The 16732-nt window shown below is 42.6% G+C and overlaps 1 protein-coding gene across 1 annotated transcript in view; it reads right to left on the reverse strand.

Moving 5' to 3' along the window:
- The window catches only part of Tln2 (talin 2), a 139592-nt gene extending 133242 nt beyond the window's left edge, over positions 1-6350 (reverse strand). The window contains exons 1-4 of the mRNA XM_013009931.1: positions 6176-6350; positions 5586-5683; positions 3431-3560; positions 1872-2024 (exon numbers count right to left, since the gene is read on the reverse strand). Of these exons, the coding sequence (XP_012865385.1) occupies positions 1872-2024; positions 3431-3560; positions 5586-5683; positions 6176-6311 (517 nt within the window). The 5' untranslated portion in view covers positions 6312-6350. The remainder of the gene's footprint in view (positions 1-1871; positions 2025-3430; positions 3561-5585; positions 5684-6175) is intronic.
- Positions 6351-16732: the final 10382 nt, after the last annotated feature.

Below are 16732 nucleotides of genomic sequence, written 5' to 3' on the forward strand. Positions count from 1 at the left end.
TTTGTGCAAAGAAAAGAAACCAGTTAGAATTCCCTTTTAAATCATGAGTAAATACTTCAGTCTTATTAAGTGAAGTATTTTACAGACACTGAGTGGTTCTGATACCAAGGCGGGAAGAGGAAGGAGTTTGAGGAGAGAGAGAGAGAGAACACCAATAGGCAGAGATGGCATTCTCTACTCCCCACAAGCCAGCTTGCATCTCAGCTGTTGTAAAAATCCTGTTCTCACACCCAGGTGCACCACCCTCTCTCTCTCTCTCTCCTCTCTCTCGTCATATACACATACTTTCCCCAGCTTACTCTCCTCCACGAGAACTCATGGCCAGCCTTACTAAATACTGGGCAACTATGAGACACAGAAAGTGTCTGTGGGGCCTCATGTCCCACAGTACGTGCTACAGCACTGTGAACACACTCAGGAATGTTTTGCATTTTTGTCTATTAGTAGGCTCTTAGAAAGAAGCATGTAACTGGATCTCTAATGAGGCAGAGAGAAGGAACTGGAGGAAATGACAGCTCTACCAAAAGATCAATAAACATCGTGATGATGATGAAGTCATCCTAGTTCACTGGTCAGAAGGCGGGGGTAGGGGGGTAGGAAGGGATGGTCTGTGTGAGCCGGATAATGAATTAGGATCTGTTTGGTGGAGGGTAGGCAGCAAAGTTCACACAACTTGGGCTTTGTGTGTATGCTACAGGGGGGTAAAAGCTGCTTTTCCATCTATTAACTGTGTGGCTGTGAAAAGATGATTTTCCCATGATGGAATTATGCCACTATCACTAAGCAAATAACAGACCTTAGACAATGGACATTGATACCTAAAAAAGACAACCAGAAAAAGAAAAAGACAACCCAAAATAATAATTTACTCACTGAATGAGGAATTAGTTTAGGCAAATCTCATTTTTCCTACCACCTCACACACACACACACACACACACACACACACACACACACACACACAAATCTATAAAAGGAATGAAAAGGAACAGAGGGACATATAACAGGACACCAGTGGTATGCAATCACCTAAATCCCCAATATAGGAAATGATACACAACTAATGCTTCCTTCTATCCTGCCCTTCCTTTTTCCATTCTTCTCTTCCTTGCCTTGCCTTGGCTTACCTCCCCTCCCTTACCTCTCCTCTATCTCTCATGGAACTCTGCACATGCAAGCTAAGCACTCTACCTTCGCCACAACCCTATCCCTTAACCATGCAGTTTCTTCACACACAAATTTCAGAGAGGTAAAAAAAGCCAGAAAAAAAAAAACCACCAAGAAATGGAGAGGTCTGCCACTTAATAGTTAAAATAGTCTAGCAGCATGCCACCCAATCTTACTTGGGTTGTAATTTGACCTATTAAAATGGTTTAGAAAATTATCTAGAAATATAAACAATGTGAATACAACTTATCCATTTGCTATTAAAGGATTTGTTTTTTCCGGTTGTAGGACTTGAAATTTGGGCCTGGGCGCTGTCCCTCAGCTCTTCAGCTCAAGGCTAGTGCTCTATCACTTGAGCCATAGCGCCACTTCCAGTTTTCTGGTGGTTTATTGGAGATAAGAGTCTCACGGATTTTTCTGCCTGGGCTAGCCTTGAACCGTGATCCTCAATCTCAGCCTCCTGAGTAGCTAGGATTATAGGCATGAGCCACCAGTGCCTGGCTAAAGGATTTTTTTTTAAAATTAAGATGTGAAACGGTAGTATCATTTAAAAAAATTTCTTTAGAAGTCTTTAATCTCTTAGTGGCACAAACTAAATGTTTGATTTAAAAAATACAAGCAAATGAAACAAAACCTATTGTAGTGGCAAGCCAGTGGTAGAACGGGGGCACAGTGTAGGGCCAACTTTCTCTCTAGACACTCACAGTCATCATCGGTGTGCAGCTTGGCCTTCAACTTCTCCATCTTTCTCTCGTCTCGTAACAATGTCCTGTCTTTTTTAAGAGTGCCTGTCCCTTCCTCCTTCTTTTCTTCAATGGTTTCTTGAATTAAAGAGTATTCTTCATAATTCGTTATTCCTGACAATAGAAACTAGGTTGTAATTTCAAATGAATAAATGGCTGTCAAGTCCTTTCTCTGTGGGTATGCAGGGAAGGGGGGGGGGATTGGGTGAGGGGATGGGTAGGGGAAACAGGGGTGTGCCATAGAACCTTGTCTCAAGGTACTTATATCACATGCAAAATATTATGTGTGATTCTTGGCATCAAATCCAGGGCTTTGTCCATGCTAGGCAAGTGCCTTACCACTGAGCTATACCTTAGCTTCTCCATTAATTTTTTTCTTTTGGGGGTGCTGGTATTGGGGCTTCAACTCAAGTCTTTGGCACTGTCCCATAAGCTTTTCACTCAAAGCTGGAGTCACATGCCCACTTTTGTTTTTTTGGTGGTCAGCTGAGATCTGATGATCAAGGTTCAAAGCCAGCCCAGGCAGGAAAGTGCATGAGACTCTCAGCTCCAAAAAAACCACCAGAAAACCGGAAGTGGTGCTGTGGCTCAAGTGGTAGAGCACTTGCCTTGAGCTGAAGAGCTGAGGGACAGCACTCAGGCCCAGAGTTTAAGCCCCACGACCAACAAAAATAAATAAATAAATAAATAAATAAATAAATAAATAATCTCACAGACTTTGCTGCCTGGGTTGGCTTTAAACCAGGATCTTCAGATCTCAGCCTCCTGAGTAACTAGGTGGCTCTCAGCTTCCATTAATTTTGGAGAAACAAGAACAAAGTAGATGGCAGGCATGGGAGGTGAGTGATATCAGAGAAAATTATCTCCTCAATGAAAAAAAACTAAGCTAGGCAAGGCCTGTGTTTTCCAGACATTGGAAGGAGGCAGAGACTAATAATAGAAGGTACCAGAAAAAAAATCTAATAGTCAAACACAAAGGCTGTCACCATGGGCACTCAATGGGATACAATGGTGTTGGCTATTCATTGCTGGTGGTAGCAGGGGCAGGGATGCTGACTTATATAATTATATAGTGTATTTATACAACTAGTCTCGTAACCACATCTGCTCACCACCAGTGCATGGCTTAGAATATCAGGAAAATGGCCATACTCTTTTGGGTAAGGAAGAACTTAGTGTGCCAGGACACATTCAAAACTTCCCAGGCACACAGGTAGCTCATGCCTATAATCCTAGCTACTCAGGAGGCTGAGGTCTGAGGACTGAGGCTCCAAACCAACCTGGTCAGACAAATCAGAGAGACTCTTATCTCCAACTAACCAGTGAAAAGCTGGAAGTGGAGGTGTGACAAATGGTAGAGCGCCAGCCTTGAGCACAAAAGCCAAGTGAGAGTGTGAAATCCTAAGTTCAAGCTCTAGTACTGACATAGAAACAAAACAGAAAAGTTTCCCAGACACTACCTGGGGATGTATGGCATGGAGAAACAAAGCAATCAGAGCTGGGGTCCTGGGAACACTCACCTATCCTACTACAAATAGTGACCAGGAGCTCCCCGACAGTCTTGGAATCATCCACCATCACTGTCTTCACAGACCCGTCCAACATCCGGATTTTCTGAGGCCTCTGTTTCTTCTTGTATTCCAAAATATCCTACGGCACAAGTTACACGCGCACACACACACACACACACGTTTTACAATGAGTAGGAAGCTGATAACAAACTCTGACATTTGTCTTTGAGAAAACAATGCTGATCTTCTCATTAATTCAAAACTTCTTTTCCCAATTTTCATGGGTCGTGTTCCTAGGACTGACATAAAACCTTAAGGTATTATAAAAATTGCTTTCAGAAAGATTTCTCAATCTGGTAGTAAAATTCACTCTGAGAAAGAATACTTAAGCGTTCCATAATGACTAAAAACTGCGCTCTGTGAAGTTAAATGCCAGTTTGTCCTCCTGAAAGCCTAGGATGGAACTGTGCTAATAAGAAGAGAAGGAGATATCAAGGTGCCTTCAATGTGCCTCTCAAGCTATCTTTTTTTTTTTGGTGGCGGGGCAGTATGCTGGTACTAGGGTTTGAACTCAGGGCCTTCTGTTTCCAAAGCTGATGCTGTATCACTCAAGTCATAGCTCCACTTCCAGCTTTTCACTGGTTAATTGGAGATAAGAGTCTCATAGACTTAATTCCTGGTCTAGTTCTGAACCTTGAGTAGCTAAGATTATAGGTAAGAACCTCCAGTTTTCTAGCTCTAGCCATCTTTTATGCCATCATAAGCAAATTTTATTACCAATGCATCTATAAAATGAAAAATTGTTTTAAAACTTTTATTTTTAAAATGTTTACTAAAATCATTTACTATCCATATATAGTTTATATGAGAGACATAGAAATATTCCCCTAATTCTTTTTTTTTCTTTTGTTAATTTATTGGAGATAAGCATCTCATGAATTTTCTTGCTTGGGTTAGCTTTAAACCATAATCCTCAGATCTCAGCCACCTAAGTAGCTAAGATTGCAGGTATGAGCCACTGGTGCCTGGCTTCCCCTAATTCTTTATAGTATCGGCAGTCACAGTTGGAGTGGTTTTCATAGTAAGGATTAAGACCAAATGGGTCATAAGTTTGGGAGTCATTTAAAAATATCAGATCTTGCTGGGTGCTGGTGGCTCATGCCTATAATCCTAGCTACTCAGGCGGCTAAAACCAGAGGATTGCAGTTTGAAGCTAGCCCAGGCAGGAAAGTCTGTGAGACTCTTATCTCCACTAAACTCCTCAGAAAAAGTTGGAAGTGGTGCTTTGGCTCAAGTGGGAGAGCTAGGGACAGCATCCAGGGCCCCTGATTTCAAGCCCCAGGACTGGCACACTGGCACACACTCACAAATCAGATTATATATTTAAGGTATATTCTTGCAGGTATAACTCTGGAGGAGAAAAAATGAATTAAATATTTCACTTTTGCTTCATAGAATACTAGTTACTCTGAGAAGGTCCACTCCATGCAGTGTACAAAAACCCCAGTATCTTGGAGGTCAAGTGGTGGAGAAAGTTGAACAGTTCTTAACTCATTACCTGGCCTCATTTAGCATTCAATGACTGTTTTGTGGATGTTACTATGAATGGTAGTTATTCAACTCACATCACCAATTTGAAATTTCTACTTTAAATATGAAATGCGGATGCTATCTGGCCATGTTCACCTTTAGAATATTTTTTTTTGGGGGTCCGGTTGTGGGGCCTGAACTCTGGGCCTGGCACTGTCCCTCAGCTCTTCAGCTCAAGGCTAGCACTCTACCACTGAGCCACCTTCCCAGACTGCATGTTCACCTTTAGAATTCAATTTCACTTAAGAGTTAACTCTGTCACCAGCCCCAGGGACATGGCCTATCTATCTACTCACAGGAAGATGCTATTATCTTATTTAACTTCACACCTGCCAAGTCCACCAATGACATGTGAAACTGCTTAAAATACTACGCCAAAGTATCCCTCCCAGTCCCTCAGTGGATTTAGAGAATTTGGATGCTCCCATCTCCTCTCCTCCTGGAGATCTTCACAAAGTCCCTCACAGAAACAATGACTAAGTTGTCCCCACAGGAAAACTGGACTAACAATGGCTTCCAGGCAAGGCCCAGAGACAAGGCAGTGAAGGAAACATAATGAAGATCAAACTCCTACCCCATTCCGTAACATGTAGTAATCCAGTGTTCTGCCTGCTTCCAGCCAGATTCCTTTCCTGGGGTCTTCATCAGAGAGGAACAGCCCATAATCAGAAGCTGGAAGATCAATGGAGAGAAAAGGGGGAGGGAAAGTGACCCAAGTATGACAAGCCCAGGTCCACTTAAGCATGATGACTTGGTAAGGATATGATGTTTTCCTTCATAGGAGACAGGCTTCATAACCCCCCCCCCCCTTCCCCAACACATGCACACACAATCAGACAACACAAGAAAGCAAGAGCTGCAGGAGCAACACCCACAAATGAGATGGTACATCTGAGGTTTATAGGATCACCAGACACAAAGCCGTGTAGATTGCTTTCTAACCAAATCTGATGTGGTTCTCTAGCCTTTCTATTCTAGGCATCCTTAGGTACTTGTGGAGAAATCAAAGCAGTGACCACCGAAGTCCCAGACCATGTGGGAGCATAGAGGCCTTTTATACCATGAATGATAATATGTTATTGGTATGCTAGGCCTGGGGGGGGGTGGGGTAGGTGCCTATAATCCCAGCACATGTTCATAAGCCAGAGGATAGTCAAGACCCACCTTGCCCAGTTTGAGCCTCGGGTACTCGCTCTCGAATGACTCGACAGGCATCGTACACAGCCGTAGATGGTTCGAACTGCATAGTCTTCACCACATTGCAGTGGCGGACGCAAATCTTTAAGGAGAGGGCCACCATTTTCCTAGATGGCCTGAAGGTTCTCACTCAGAATATCTAGAAAACACAAAGAAATAAACCCTGAGGCTCACGAATCATGATTTGTCTTGAGAGGAAAATGCTGGAGTTGCAAACCAACTTTGAAAATCTTATCCACCCTTCGGGTTGCCTGCTGTAAAGTCCTAGGAACCGTTGTTTTTATCCTGAGTTTTGCCTGTGAGAACACGTTAACTATTTTGTATATGCAATATATGAAGAAACATCCTCCACTAACAACAACAACAACAACATTCATGAAGAATCACCCCTGATCAAATAAGCCTGTAATCTCTACAATGACAGGATGGCTTGACAAGGCAAAAAGTTTACAAATATTTGACAAGTACCTCTCTGCAGTGCTAACAGCTTTTTTTTTGTCTTTTCTTTTTTGGTACTGGGGATCGAACCCAGGACGTTGCGCTTGCTAGGCAAGCGCTTTGCCACTGAGCTACATCCCAGCCCAGTGCTAACAGCTTTTAAAGTCATTTAAAGAGCTTCTCCATCTCTCTTTTCACAAGTGTATCTAACCAACCCACCTACTAATTTGGGACAAGAAAATTTTAACTGTGGAGCTAAATGGACAATTTCATAGATCACTCTATGGGTGGGTTTGTTGCTTCCTGAGGCTGGTAAAAACTGTAGGGTTGATGAAGGCTTAGATCAAGCAGTAGGCTGCCTGCCTACAAAGCACTAAGTCCTGAATCCAAATCCCAGTAACACCAAAGACAGACAGACCTCCACCTAGCTACACCAGGGTTTCCTGAGCCTCTGCCATTTTTGAGCATGGTAAGTCAGTGGAGACAAGCATGGAATGCCTTGTTGTCATGGATGCTGTTGAGGGGATATAACAGTGAGGACAAGCTGGTTAATTCTTTCTGTTCCCTAGGAAAAGTATCCATGGGTCACTATGGATGGCCACCCTTCTTCCCAGGCTGAAAATGGGGCCTTCTGAAGGGGAAAGAATAATTTCCTTCTAGCCATGCAGACTGATTCCCCTCTGAAAGGGAAGATAGAACCATGGTGTGGTCCTGAGAGCCACAGGCAGCAGTAGGGTGAATGCCAGAGCTCAGGCAGAGGAAGAAGACATAGGAGGGATAAAGGAGAAAGCCAAAACAGAGATCAGGTTAGAGAGAAGCAAGGGGCCAGCAGGATACTGGGGTGTAGAATGTATGAGGACCATAGTATAGAAGCTCAGAGTTGGGAAGCAGCTGGCCAGGAGAGCAGCAGAAAAAGCAAAGCATGATGGGAAACTCTGTCCAAGTCAACTGTGCAGATACAGATAGATATGGGCTGAGTTTCTCTCTGGGATGTGTTCCATGGAGGCACAGAGATACAACTTAGCCAGGAGGGACCAGAAAGGCCACTGAGAGGAAAACCGACAGATGAAGCTTGTGAGAAGAGTTCTGGAAAAAGTATTCTAAATCAGGAAGAGGAGCAGCAACAAAGGAGGAGGGGAAGGAACAGAACAGAGAGGTGGGACCAGAAGAAAGTGCATGAGCAGAAAGGAGAGAATGCTGTGCTACCTGCTGGTGGATGATTAGGCAGGATGAGGGGGTGATGTGATAATTGACTCCAGCAAATTGAGGAAACGGGGTTTAGTGGAGGGTGAACCCAGAGCCTGGGTAGGTTTGGGGTAGAGATGGAGGAGACAGGCAGGCTCAACAGGCCTGCTAGGAATAGGTGAGAGCTTTGGTTTTATGTGTTTAGATACTGTATCCAAAAGTGTGTCACATATTACAGTAAACTCCATCAACATTCATGAGCCTGGTGCCAGTGGCTAGCACCTATAATCCTAGCTATTTAGGAGTCTAAGATTGGGAGGATCATGGTTTGAAGTCAGCCTGAGCAGAAAAATTCCTGAGACCCTCTTGTCAATGAAGAGCTGGACATGGTGGCAAACATCTGTTTTCCTAGGTAGTATCTAGGATAGGCCAGTTATGTCCAGATAGGTGCTAGGCAGGAAGTGAGATCCTATTTCAAAAGCATCCAGCATAAAACAGATCTAGAGGTGTAGCTCAGCAGTAGAAGCAACTGCCTAGCAAGAGCGAGGCATTGTATTAAAATTTATTTTTTGTTTGTGTGCTGACAAAGGAAAAAAAGCCATCTGTATAGATAAGGGGCATTTTCTTATGGCCCTAAGACAACAGTCTGATAGCAGTTTAGTGCCCTTTCTTATCACAGACAACCTCCACTCCAGGCCTTGCCTACAATGTTGCCCCTGGGTCTGTTGGAGAGGAAAGGAATAGGCAAATATGGTTCATGCAAAAGGAACTAGAGTAGGAGTCTGTGGTTTAGGCTCAATTTCAGGTTGGCAATGCTTTGGAACTTTAGAAAGGGAGCAGAAAGCCACCAGCTCCCATGGAAGGAACTTCCTGGGAGATATTTATGACCCTATGCTTGGCTCGTTATTTCCATTGGCTTCCTCTGACTGCTCCTTCTAACTTTTCACAGAATAGAAGTGATACTCTCATTTTGAGGTAAATAATCAACTGAACAAATTACGTCAGATTTTTACATTGCCCTAAACAAGTTCTGCAAAATAGCATCCATAGCGATATGTAGGTACACATAAAATTAAGGAAAAAAAAAACAAATACCAACAAACCAAACCAGTCATTCTGCAAAAACCACTGCACACTGATCCAAGAGCAGCACCTTCTTTTTACCCTGTGTCCTGTGCTCTTCTTATCCTGTCTCGGTGATGAATTCTTCCCAAGCACAAAACATACCCAGAAGACTCAAAAAATACCTCATGCACAGAAAGTGCTTCAGAAACCATAACTCATCTATAAAGACGAGGTGTTTTCATTATCATCGCACAAGGAGATGGCTCACGTGGCCAAACCCAGACAAGGTCTAAAACCGAAGTGCAACGATGATGAAATCATCATCCCACAAAACCCGCAGCCACTCACAATGAAATGACATTCTGGCAAAACGGACACGTGTTGGCATTAAGTACTCTGCTTTGCCCTGTGGCAAAAACAGAAGGATTAAAGTATATGCAACCTAGAAATGTCAGCTGAAGATACGTGTATGCGTTTTCAACACTTATGAGAAATCTCACTATACATCCTGAGCTCAGACAACTGTCTTGGTAACAATGCACTGTGCTGTGTTCCTGGGCAGCACAGACTGTGAGTGATTCTCCACTCCACCTCTGCCTCCCAACCCCACCTCTAATTCCTGCATCCCCAGACTTTAAATGATGCAGACTTGGCATCTAGGAGAAGGGGATCAGATTTCCTTTTCTGCTTGGCTGCAAGAAAGATCAGAGCCAAATTGGTCTACAACTTCTTGCTGTGTTGTTATAGTCTAAATCCTGCCTCTACTTTATGACCCTATCCTGATTTGTTCTGTTTTCTGAAACTTTGGTTTGAATGGATGCTTTCACAGTGGATTTTAAGTCTCTGTGTTTCTCTTTGCTTTGTTATAAAAAAAAAAAACTAAACAAGATCTAAATTCATTAAATTTTCCCTTTATCATCTCCCCCTCCCTATATTTTGCCTCTGTGTGTGTGTGTGTGTGTGTGTGTGTGTGTGTGTGTGTGTGAGAAGGTCACTTAGACTTGTACTTCTGAGTATCTATCTACTGGGGAAATGAGCCCATGGGACTAGTGGTGAAATCCAGGCATTCTTTGAAAATAAATACCAGTCAGTCCCAAGGAGCTCTAAATGTCCCAGGAGGCTGCTCAGATACATTGCAATCCATTGAGAGACAAACAAGCTCAACTCCAGCCAAGAAGTTCCCAAACAAATTCCCATCACTAGTCAAGGTGAATCTCTGCTTGACAAGATGCTCCAATCCCAGCTCTGCCTTACCAGCCACACCACCCCGAGCTACCTACTTAGCTCCTTCTTGTCTTAGACTCCTCCTCTATAAAATAGAAGTGAACACTAGAACTACCTATAAGGTTGCTAAAGAATTAAATGAGTTTACTATGCCAAGGGCACATAGAAAGTGCTAGATAAGGGTTAGCTGTTCTGAGTCATGGGTGTAGGAGAATCTTTAGAAGTAGCATACTACAGTCAGCTGTCATGAAATGCAAAGTACTGCATTCCTTATTTCACCTTCTAGTGAGCCCCGTATTTACTACGTATTCCCAGTGGTGTTCGTCTTCATGCCAAGGTGTATACTATGCTTTTTCTAGACAATGGGCTATCTGAGGGGTAAAGGTGTGTGTGTGTGTGTGTGTGTGTGTGTGTGTGTGTGTGTGTGTAACAGCTAAGGGTTGTCCTGGAGATCACTTAGATCCCCTCCCTCACCCCCAACTTCAGAGTTCAAGAGGAAAAAACATGCCCCCTTTAGGGGCAGGCTAGCATGCCCTAACGCAATCTACGGGGGTTTTGTCTAACCTCTGATAGAGTAGAGAGACTGTGTAGATCTGGCTAGACCACAGGGGCAGGTCTTGCCTTGATGGAGCCTTGAACCTCCACTCTAACCCACTGGAAGGGCCTAACACCCAATTATGGACGACTCTATCTGCTCTCTTCTTTATGTCTGTTCCCTGGAGGTGCTACTCAGCCCTACTGATGACTCTATGTATCACATAAGCAAATGTCAACATAACACACAGACCTTTACAGAGACAACCTTTATCAATGTTTACATTGCAGGTTCTAGTGAGCAATTCCATTCTCACAAAGCATTGCTGAGGGAGGGGTTTTCCTTTCTCTCCAGTTTTACCTGCTCCTCTGAAAGGGAGGAAAAAAGGTAGCTCCTCTGATAGGTAAAAACTCACAATGTACTGGGTCCCAGCTACCCAGAGGTGCTGTCAATATTGAGGTCTTGTCATCTGTCTTGCCCTCCAGGGCCCTTGGGGCTCAGCTGCATGGGGCTTACTCTAAATAGACTCTAGATACTGAGCCTGATGCCCGCAATGGGAAGCTAGGTCAAGTTAACCCTACCTTGGGAGCCAGCTACCTTTTATCCACAAAAAAGGCAGGAGGGAAGAAAACAGCGGGCCCAATCTCATCTCGTTTCAAGGAGCCACATTTCCTATGTGACTTAACTGAATCAATTTGTTTCCTCATCTCTTCCCACCTGGTGAAAGTCCTGTTGTGAAGGCTCTCTGATGAGTGGAAAGCCTCTCCTAGTCCCCAGAGCTATAGCCTGCAAGGGTTCTAACTTGTGAGCTCAGAGAAAACAGGTAACATCCACATAGAAAAGGGCCAGGACCACCGAGGCTCCCCTCTGCACCGAGAAAGGGAGACTGGACACAAGAGAACATACTCACACAAGAATCCCACATTTAGGTTTCTCTCAAAGAGGCAAGAGAGCCCAAGATGACTGCTTAACTTTGAGCACTTCTCTAGAAGAAGCTGTCTTGAAAAGTTCAACTGTCTAAGCATAGGAGAAAATGTGTAACCAGGCAAACGGGTATGAATGTAGTAACAAGCTAGGGAAGTCAATAAAAATTCCCAGCTGAGTGGATGGCCCTATGTCATCCATGGGGCTATCTCTATGTATTCATCTCTACATATTCCCAATTCATCAACAATAAGACATATGTACAACATGGTATCATCCACCTACTTCCAGCCTTTGAGAGTAGCCTCTGAACCTTAAGGCCCCAGGATAGTACTTAGTACTCAGTAGATGCTCAGGAAATACTTGTAGATTTAGTATGTACTACATGGGAAGATTTGGCTAGCATTTTTTTTAAATCATTAGAGATTAAGATGAGCAGAGGGTTAATGTCTACTGGAACAAACTATGTTATATCATCAACAATCAGTTCCAAAGACCACAGAAGCTCAACCACATGGCTCACATAATGAAGTTCTTTATCTTAGCAAATAAGAAACACGCACACACACACACACACACACACACACACACACACACACAAGAACCAAACCCACATCAGTAAGAAATCACTGGGAACTCCCTGGGGGAAAGGACCTTGTGTTACTCATGATAAACTATCTGCCATGGAGAAGGGCTTACTAAATATCTATTGAATACATAAGTAGAGAGACAAGCCTGTATTTTCATCTCTACTAAGAGAACCAACAAGAGGGCACACAGTATGGAATACAGAACTATGAGATAAGACTTTGGTAGTTTACCATTTTCAGAAACTATGACCTTGACATCAAGGGCCTTTCTCAAGGTCACAATGTCAAATGAATAGATGGCTACACACATGGTGTGGTAGACCACTCCAAGCAATTATTCCAACATGCCCTCTTGTTGCTAGGCAGCTGTTAGCATGGGCATCCTATAATATTATATATCACAATTTTGTGTAGCAAAAGAGATGTGTTCCCAGTTAACCCATCACTATCTAGAATGGACAGTCTCAGAATCATTCTGGTATGTTAGCTGAGAGCTACCTTTTAATAAAGATGATGCCTAAATATGAGCAAATTCTACAGAAGGAAGGGTTTGTTTCCTATTAAAGAATGCAGAACTCTAGCATAGCTAGGAAGAAGCAGTGGATGGAAGAGCAGCAGAAAGGAAGTGGAGCAGATGCTTCTGTATCCAGAGCTTTGTAATTCTGTTTAGAGCTGATTTTTAATGCACATAGCATTTGGATCTGGTTCAAAGTGCTTAGCCCAAAGGAGCAAGGCTTCCATCTGCCCACTGCCCAGGCCCATGTAAGAATGTTCCACACCCATGATGCCTGTGTGTGTCTTCAGTCCCTGAAGTTATCACTGCCTGTGTGTCTGAAACATGCCACACTCTGGCCTTGCTCCTGTGTGTTACACACCCTTCGAGCCCAGCATCAGGCTTCTTTCTATCCACTAGTCTCGCCAGCACACAGCCAGCAAGGCTTTGCATCTTCCAAGGGCTCTAAGGACAATCAGCTGTCCTCTCTACTCCAGCAGTGGCCTTCCTGGGCCAAGTCACCAGGGAAATAAGTGAGCAATGCCATCACCGGATGATGATACTTTGGCATTGAAGGGGGATCCATGGGATTTTCACATAGGCATAGTTGCTGGATGTGCTTAATGGGGTAGAAAGTATGTTTTGTTTTTTTTTTTCCATTTCCCTTTTGCAGGTAAAAATCAAAGGATCTGTGAAGATAAATGAATTCTCAGCCTGTGTGTGGAGTATACTGTCATCTTCTGTCAGCCTACAGACAGCTCTTCAGCAATCTCACTGTTCACCTATGGTGGGCCAGACAGCAGAATAAATAAACCCTCCAGACATCTCAGCTTTCTTGGAGTCTACCTGTTGGTCCATCTACTGTTTCTTCTTCATTATACACTACAGAAAGAAGATGGCCCTAACTTGAACATTGGGTTTCAATTCACTTCTACTTTCATTCATGTGAATGGTTAAAATAGGCTATTTATAGCCCCATATGTAATCTTTGTCCTTCTGAGCCTGGCTTACTTCACTTAATATGATGTTTGCCAGACTTATCCATTCCTTGCAAACAACATAATTTCATTGTTCTTTATGGTTGAATAATACACCATTTTCTTTATCTACATCTACATATACCATATTTTCTTTACCCACCAATCAGTTGAAGGGCATCTGGGCTGCTTCCATAGCTTGGCTACTGTGAACAGTGCAGCAATGAACATGAGTATGCAGGTACCTCTGTTGTTTCCTGACTTACATTTCTTTAGATAAGCACTAACTCTTTATCTCAGATTCAGAAGTCATTAGATACAGATCTCTACAGAGAATATGTAACTCTTTGTTATAGTTTTCTTCCTTTTTTTAATAATCCATAGCAAATATCATACAAGTGAGTATGTGCTTGGCACTGATTCTAAATCCCTTTTACAGGTCAAGTGTACAGAATGTTCACCCTAAGCCTCAGCTAAAGAGTTGAGATCTCACCCAAGCACAACCAAACCCAGAATCAGCCATTACCAAAACCTAGTGGTTCTGCAACCTGAAAAAAGGTCATATTAACATGTGCTCTTTAGAACTGGAGAAAACTCGGAGAAACAGAGTGCTTGTGTTAAGAAAGCAGCAAAATGGGAGAAATATTTATTATGGATGTTTTATTAATAATTGAACTTGTACTTGTTGTACTACTCCACGGTATGCACTGAATTAAGTACTTTGCTTAATGAATCGGTGAGCAAGGTCTTGAATAGCAGCTATGCCTTGTAAATAAGAGCCCACACAGGCACAAAGGAAGGCTCACAACCATGTCTGTCTGAATCCAGACTTCCCTGTCTAGCTCTACTCCACCCACAGAGAAGCCCTGCTGACAGCTGATGTATCTCTTTGTGTATCTGGCATGTTTTTATGTGGTAGAGATCATGCCCTCTATATAATTCTGTATCCTGGGTTTCCCCATTCTACTTCCATAATAGCTATTTCTCACAGCACTGCAAACTTGGTAGAAATACTGTTAATAGATACAGAAGACTGCCAGACAAGGTTCCACAACTTACTTATTTTGGGTTTTGTGTCTAGCTACAACAGCTGTTCTCAAATTTTTGCTATATGATTAAGGCCACAGTAAAGGTTTTTCTATTTGAAATCTCTTTAATTATATACCTATATATTCCATATTAATCTATATCTATCTATATCTGTGTCTATATCTACAGGGCAGTTCTAAGGCTTATTGTCTTGCTAGGTTTTCTTGCTCACTGCTGGTTCTCCTAGCATAGGATTCTATGCTCTCTACACTTTTTCCTCAGTTTACTTAAAAGGTAAATAAATAGATAAGCCTTACAGCTTTCTCTATTTTAATTTCATTTTTGTGCCAGTACTTTTTTTTTTTTTTGGTCCGGTTGTGGGGCCTGAACTCCGGGCCTGGGTGCTGTCCCTCAGCTCTTCAGCTCAAGGCTAGCGCTCTACCACTTGAGCCACAGCGCCACTTCTGCCTTTTTTTCTTTTTGCTTATGTGGTGCTGAGGAATCGAACCCAGGGCCTCAGGCATGCAAGGCAAGCGCTCTACCACTGAGCCACCTTCCCAGCCCCTGTGCCAGCACTTCTTGACCTCAGGGATTTACATTATTGCTCTACTGTCTTGCTCTTAATTGGTGCTCTACCACTTGAGCCATGCTTCGGGCCTGCTTTATCATGATTATTTGGAGCTGGACTCTTACAGACTTTTCTTATCAGACTGGCCTCAAATTGTGATCCTCCAGTTCTTACCCTCCTGAATAGCTAGAATTAGAGGTATGAGCCACTGGCAGTAGGCTTTATTTCAGATTTTCTTAATTAAATTTTTTTAAATCAATATTTTTACAGAGCAGCCCAGAAGACATCAAGACAATAAAAAATAATGGAATCTGAATGTTCATAGATCAGCAATTGGATTTATAGGTTGGCTAAACGAATATGTACTAACCACTGAGAAGGCCAATAATCAATCTAGGCTTTACAGTTCAATATACCTTTTAGAATAATCTTGCCACCCAGGGCTCAGGCTACAAGATCAAGAGACACAATGACAAAATAATGATTAGGAGGAAACATAATCTGGAATGAGCAATAAACCAACTTTATAGAAAAGAAGCAGAGAAAAGATAGATGCTTGAAATAAATTTTAAACTGTACTGCAAAGAGTGAAAATAAGAGAAGAAAGGACTGGATCAGACTTTACTATTATAACTCCACACACACACACACACACACACACACACACACTGTGGACATGCTTGGTAAATGTCGTTACTCTGCTGTCTGTTAGCCCAAATTTCTAGAAATGCCCACTATAGCAAACTAGAATGACAAAAAAAAAAAAAAGGACCCCAGCTACACTGAAGGGCTCTGACTAAATATCATGTATTATTTACTTAATAAATTAATGCCAGATCAAAAGTCTTGTCACTTTTATCAGTGAGTTATGGACAAGATTTACATTTCCAAATAACAAAAACAAATCATGTTTTAAGACTGCATACATAAATTTTACTTCATCAGAAAAGAAAAGCACTAGGCAGAAGAAAATGTCCCAAGAGAGATAACCTGAAATGAAGAACGCCCAACAGCACAGCCGAAGCCAGCAGAGCAGAGCAGCAGAGCACAGCAAAGATCCTGTCACATTTATTGTATGTCTCTACAACCTGGGGTTATTCTTGTGCAACAATTTCAAACACAAATATAACACTCAAGATAAACATAGAAAGACAGTGGGAAGAAATGCAAAGATCAGTCAACAGAGAAAGACACAGAAGACAAGGATCCTTGTCCCATGAACGGCAATGGTGTTAGGATCTTCTGTCATCTGTATCACTAACATGTAAAGAAACTCATCTTCATCCTGGTGTCCCACAGAGGCCCTAATTCAGTGCTGGGCACTGAACTACACAACCTCCTCCCTTCTCAGGTTCACAGATGGTGGTCTGTTACCCTATTAGGAGATGAAGTCTTTACACAAGCAATCAATTTAAAGTGAATTTGAATTTACTAGGATTTGTTACAGGTTGGCTTTTTGAATGTCTACCAAAGGCTTGTGTGTTAAAAGCTTAGTC

The sequence above is a fragment of the Dipodomys ordii genome, unplaced genomic scaffold (genome assembly GCF_000151885.1).
Source record: "Dipodomys ordii isolate 6190 unplaced genomic scaffold, Dord_2.0 Scaffold11, whole genome shotgun sequence".
NCBI lineage: Eukaryota > Metazoa > Chordata > Mammalia > Rodentia > Heteromyidae > Dipodomys > Dipodomys ordii.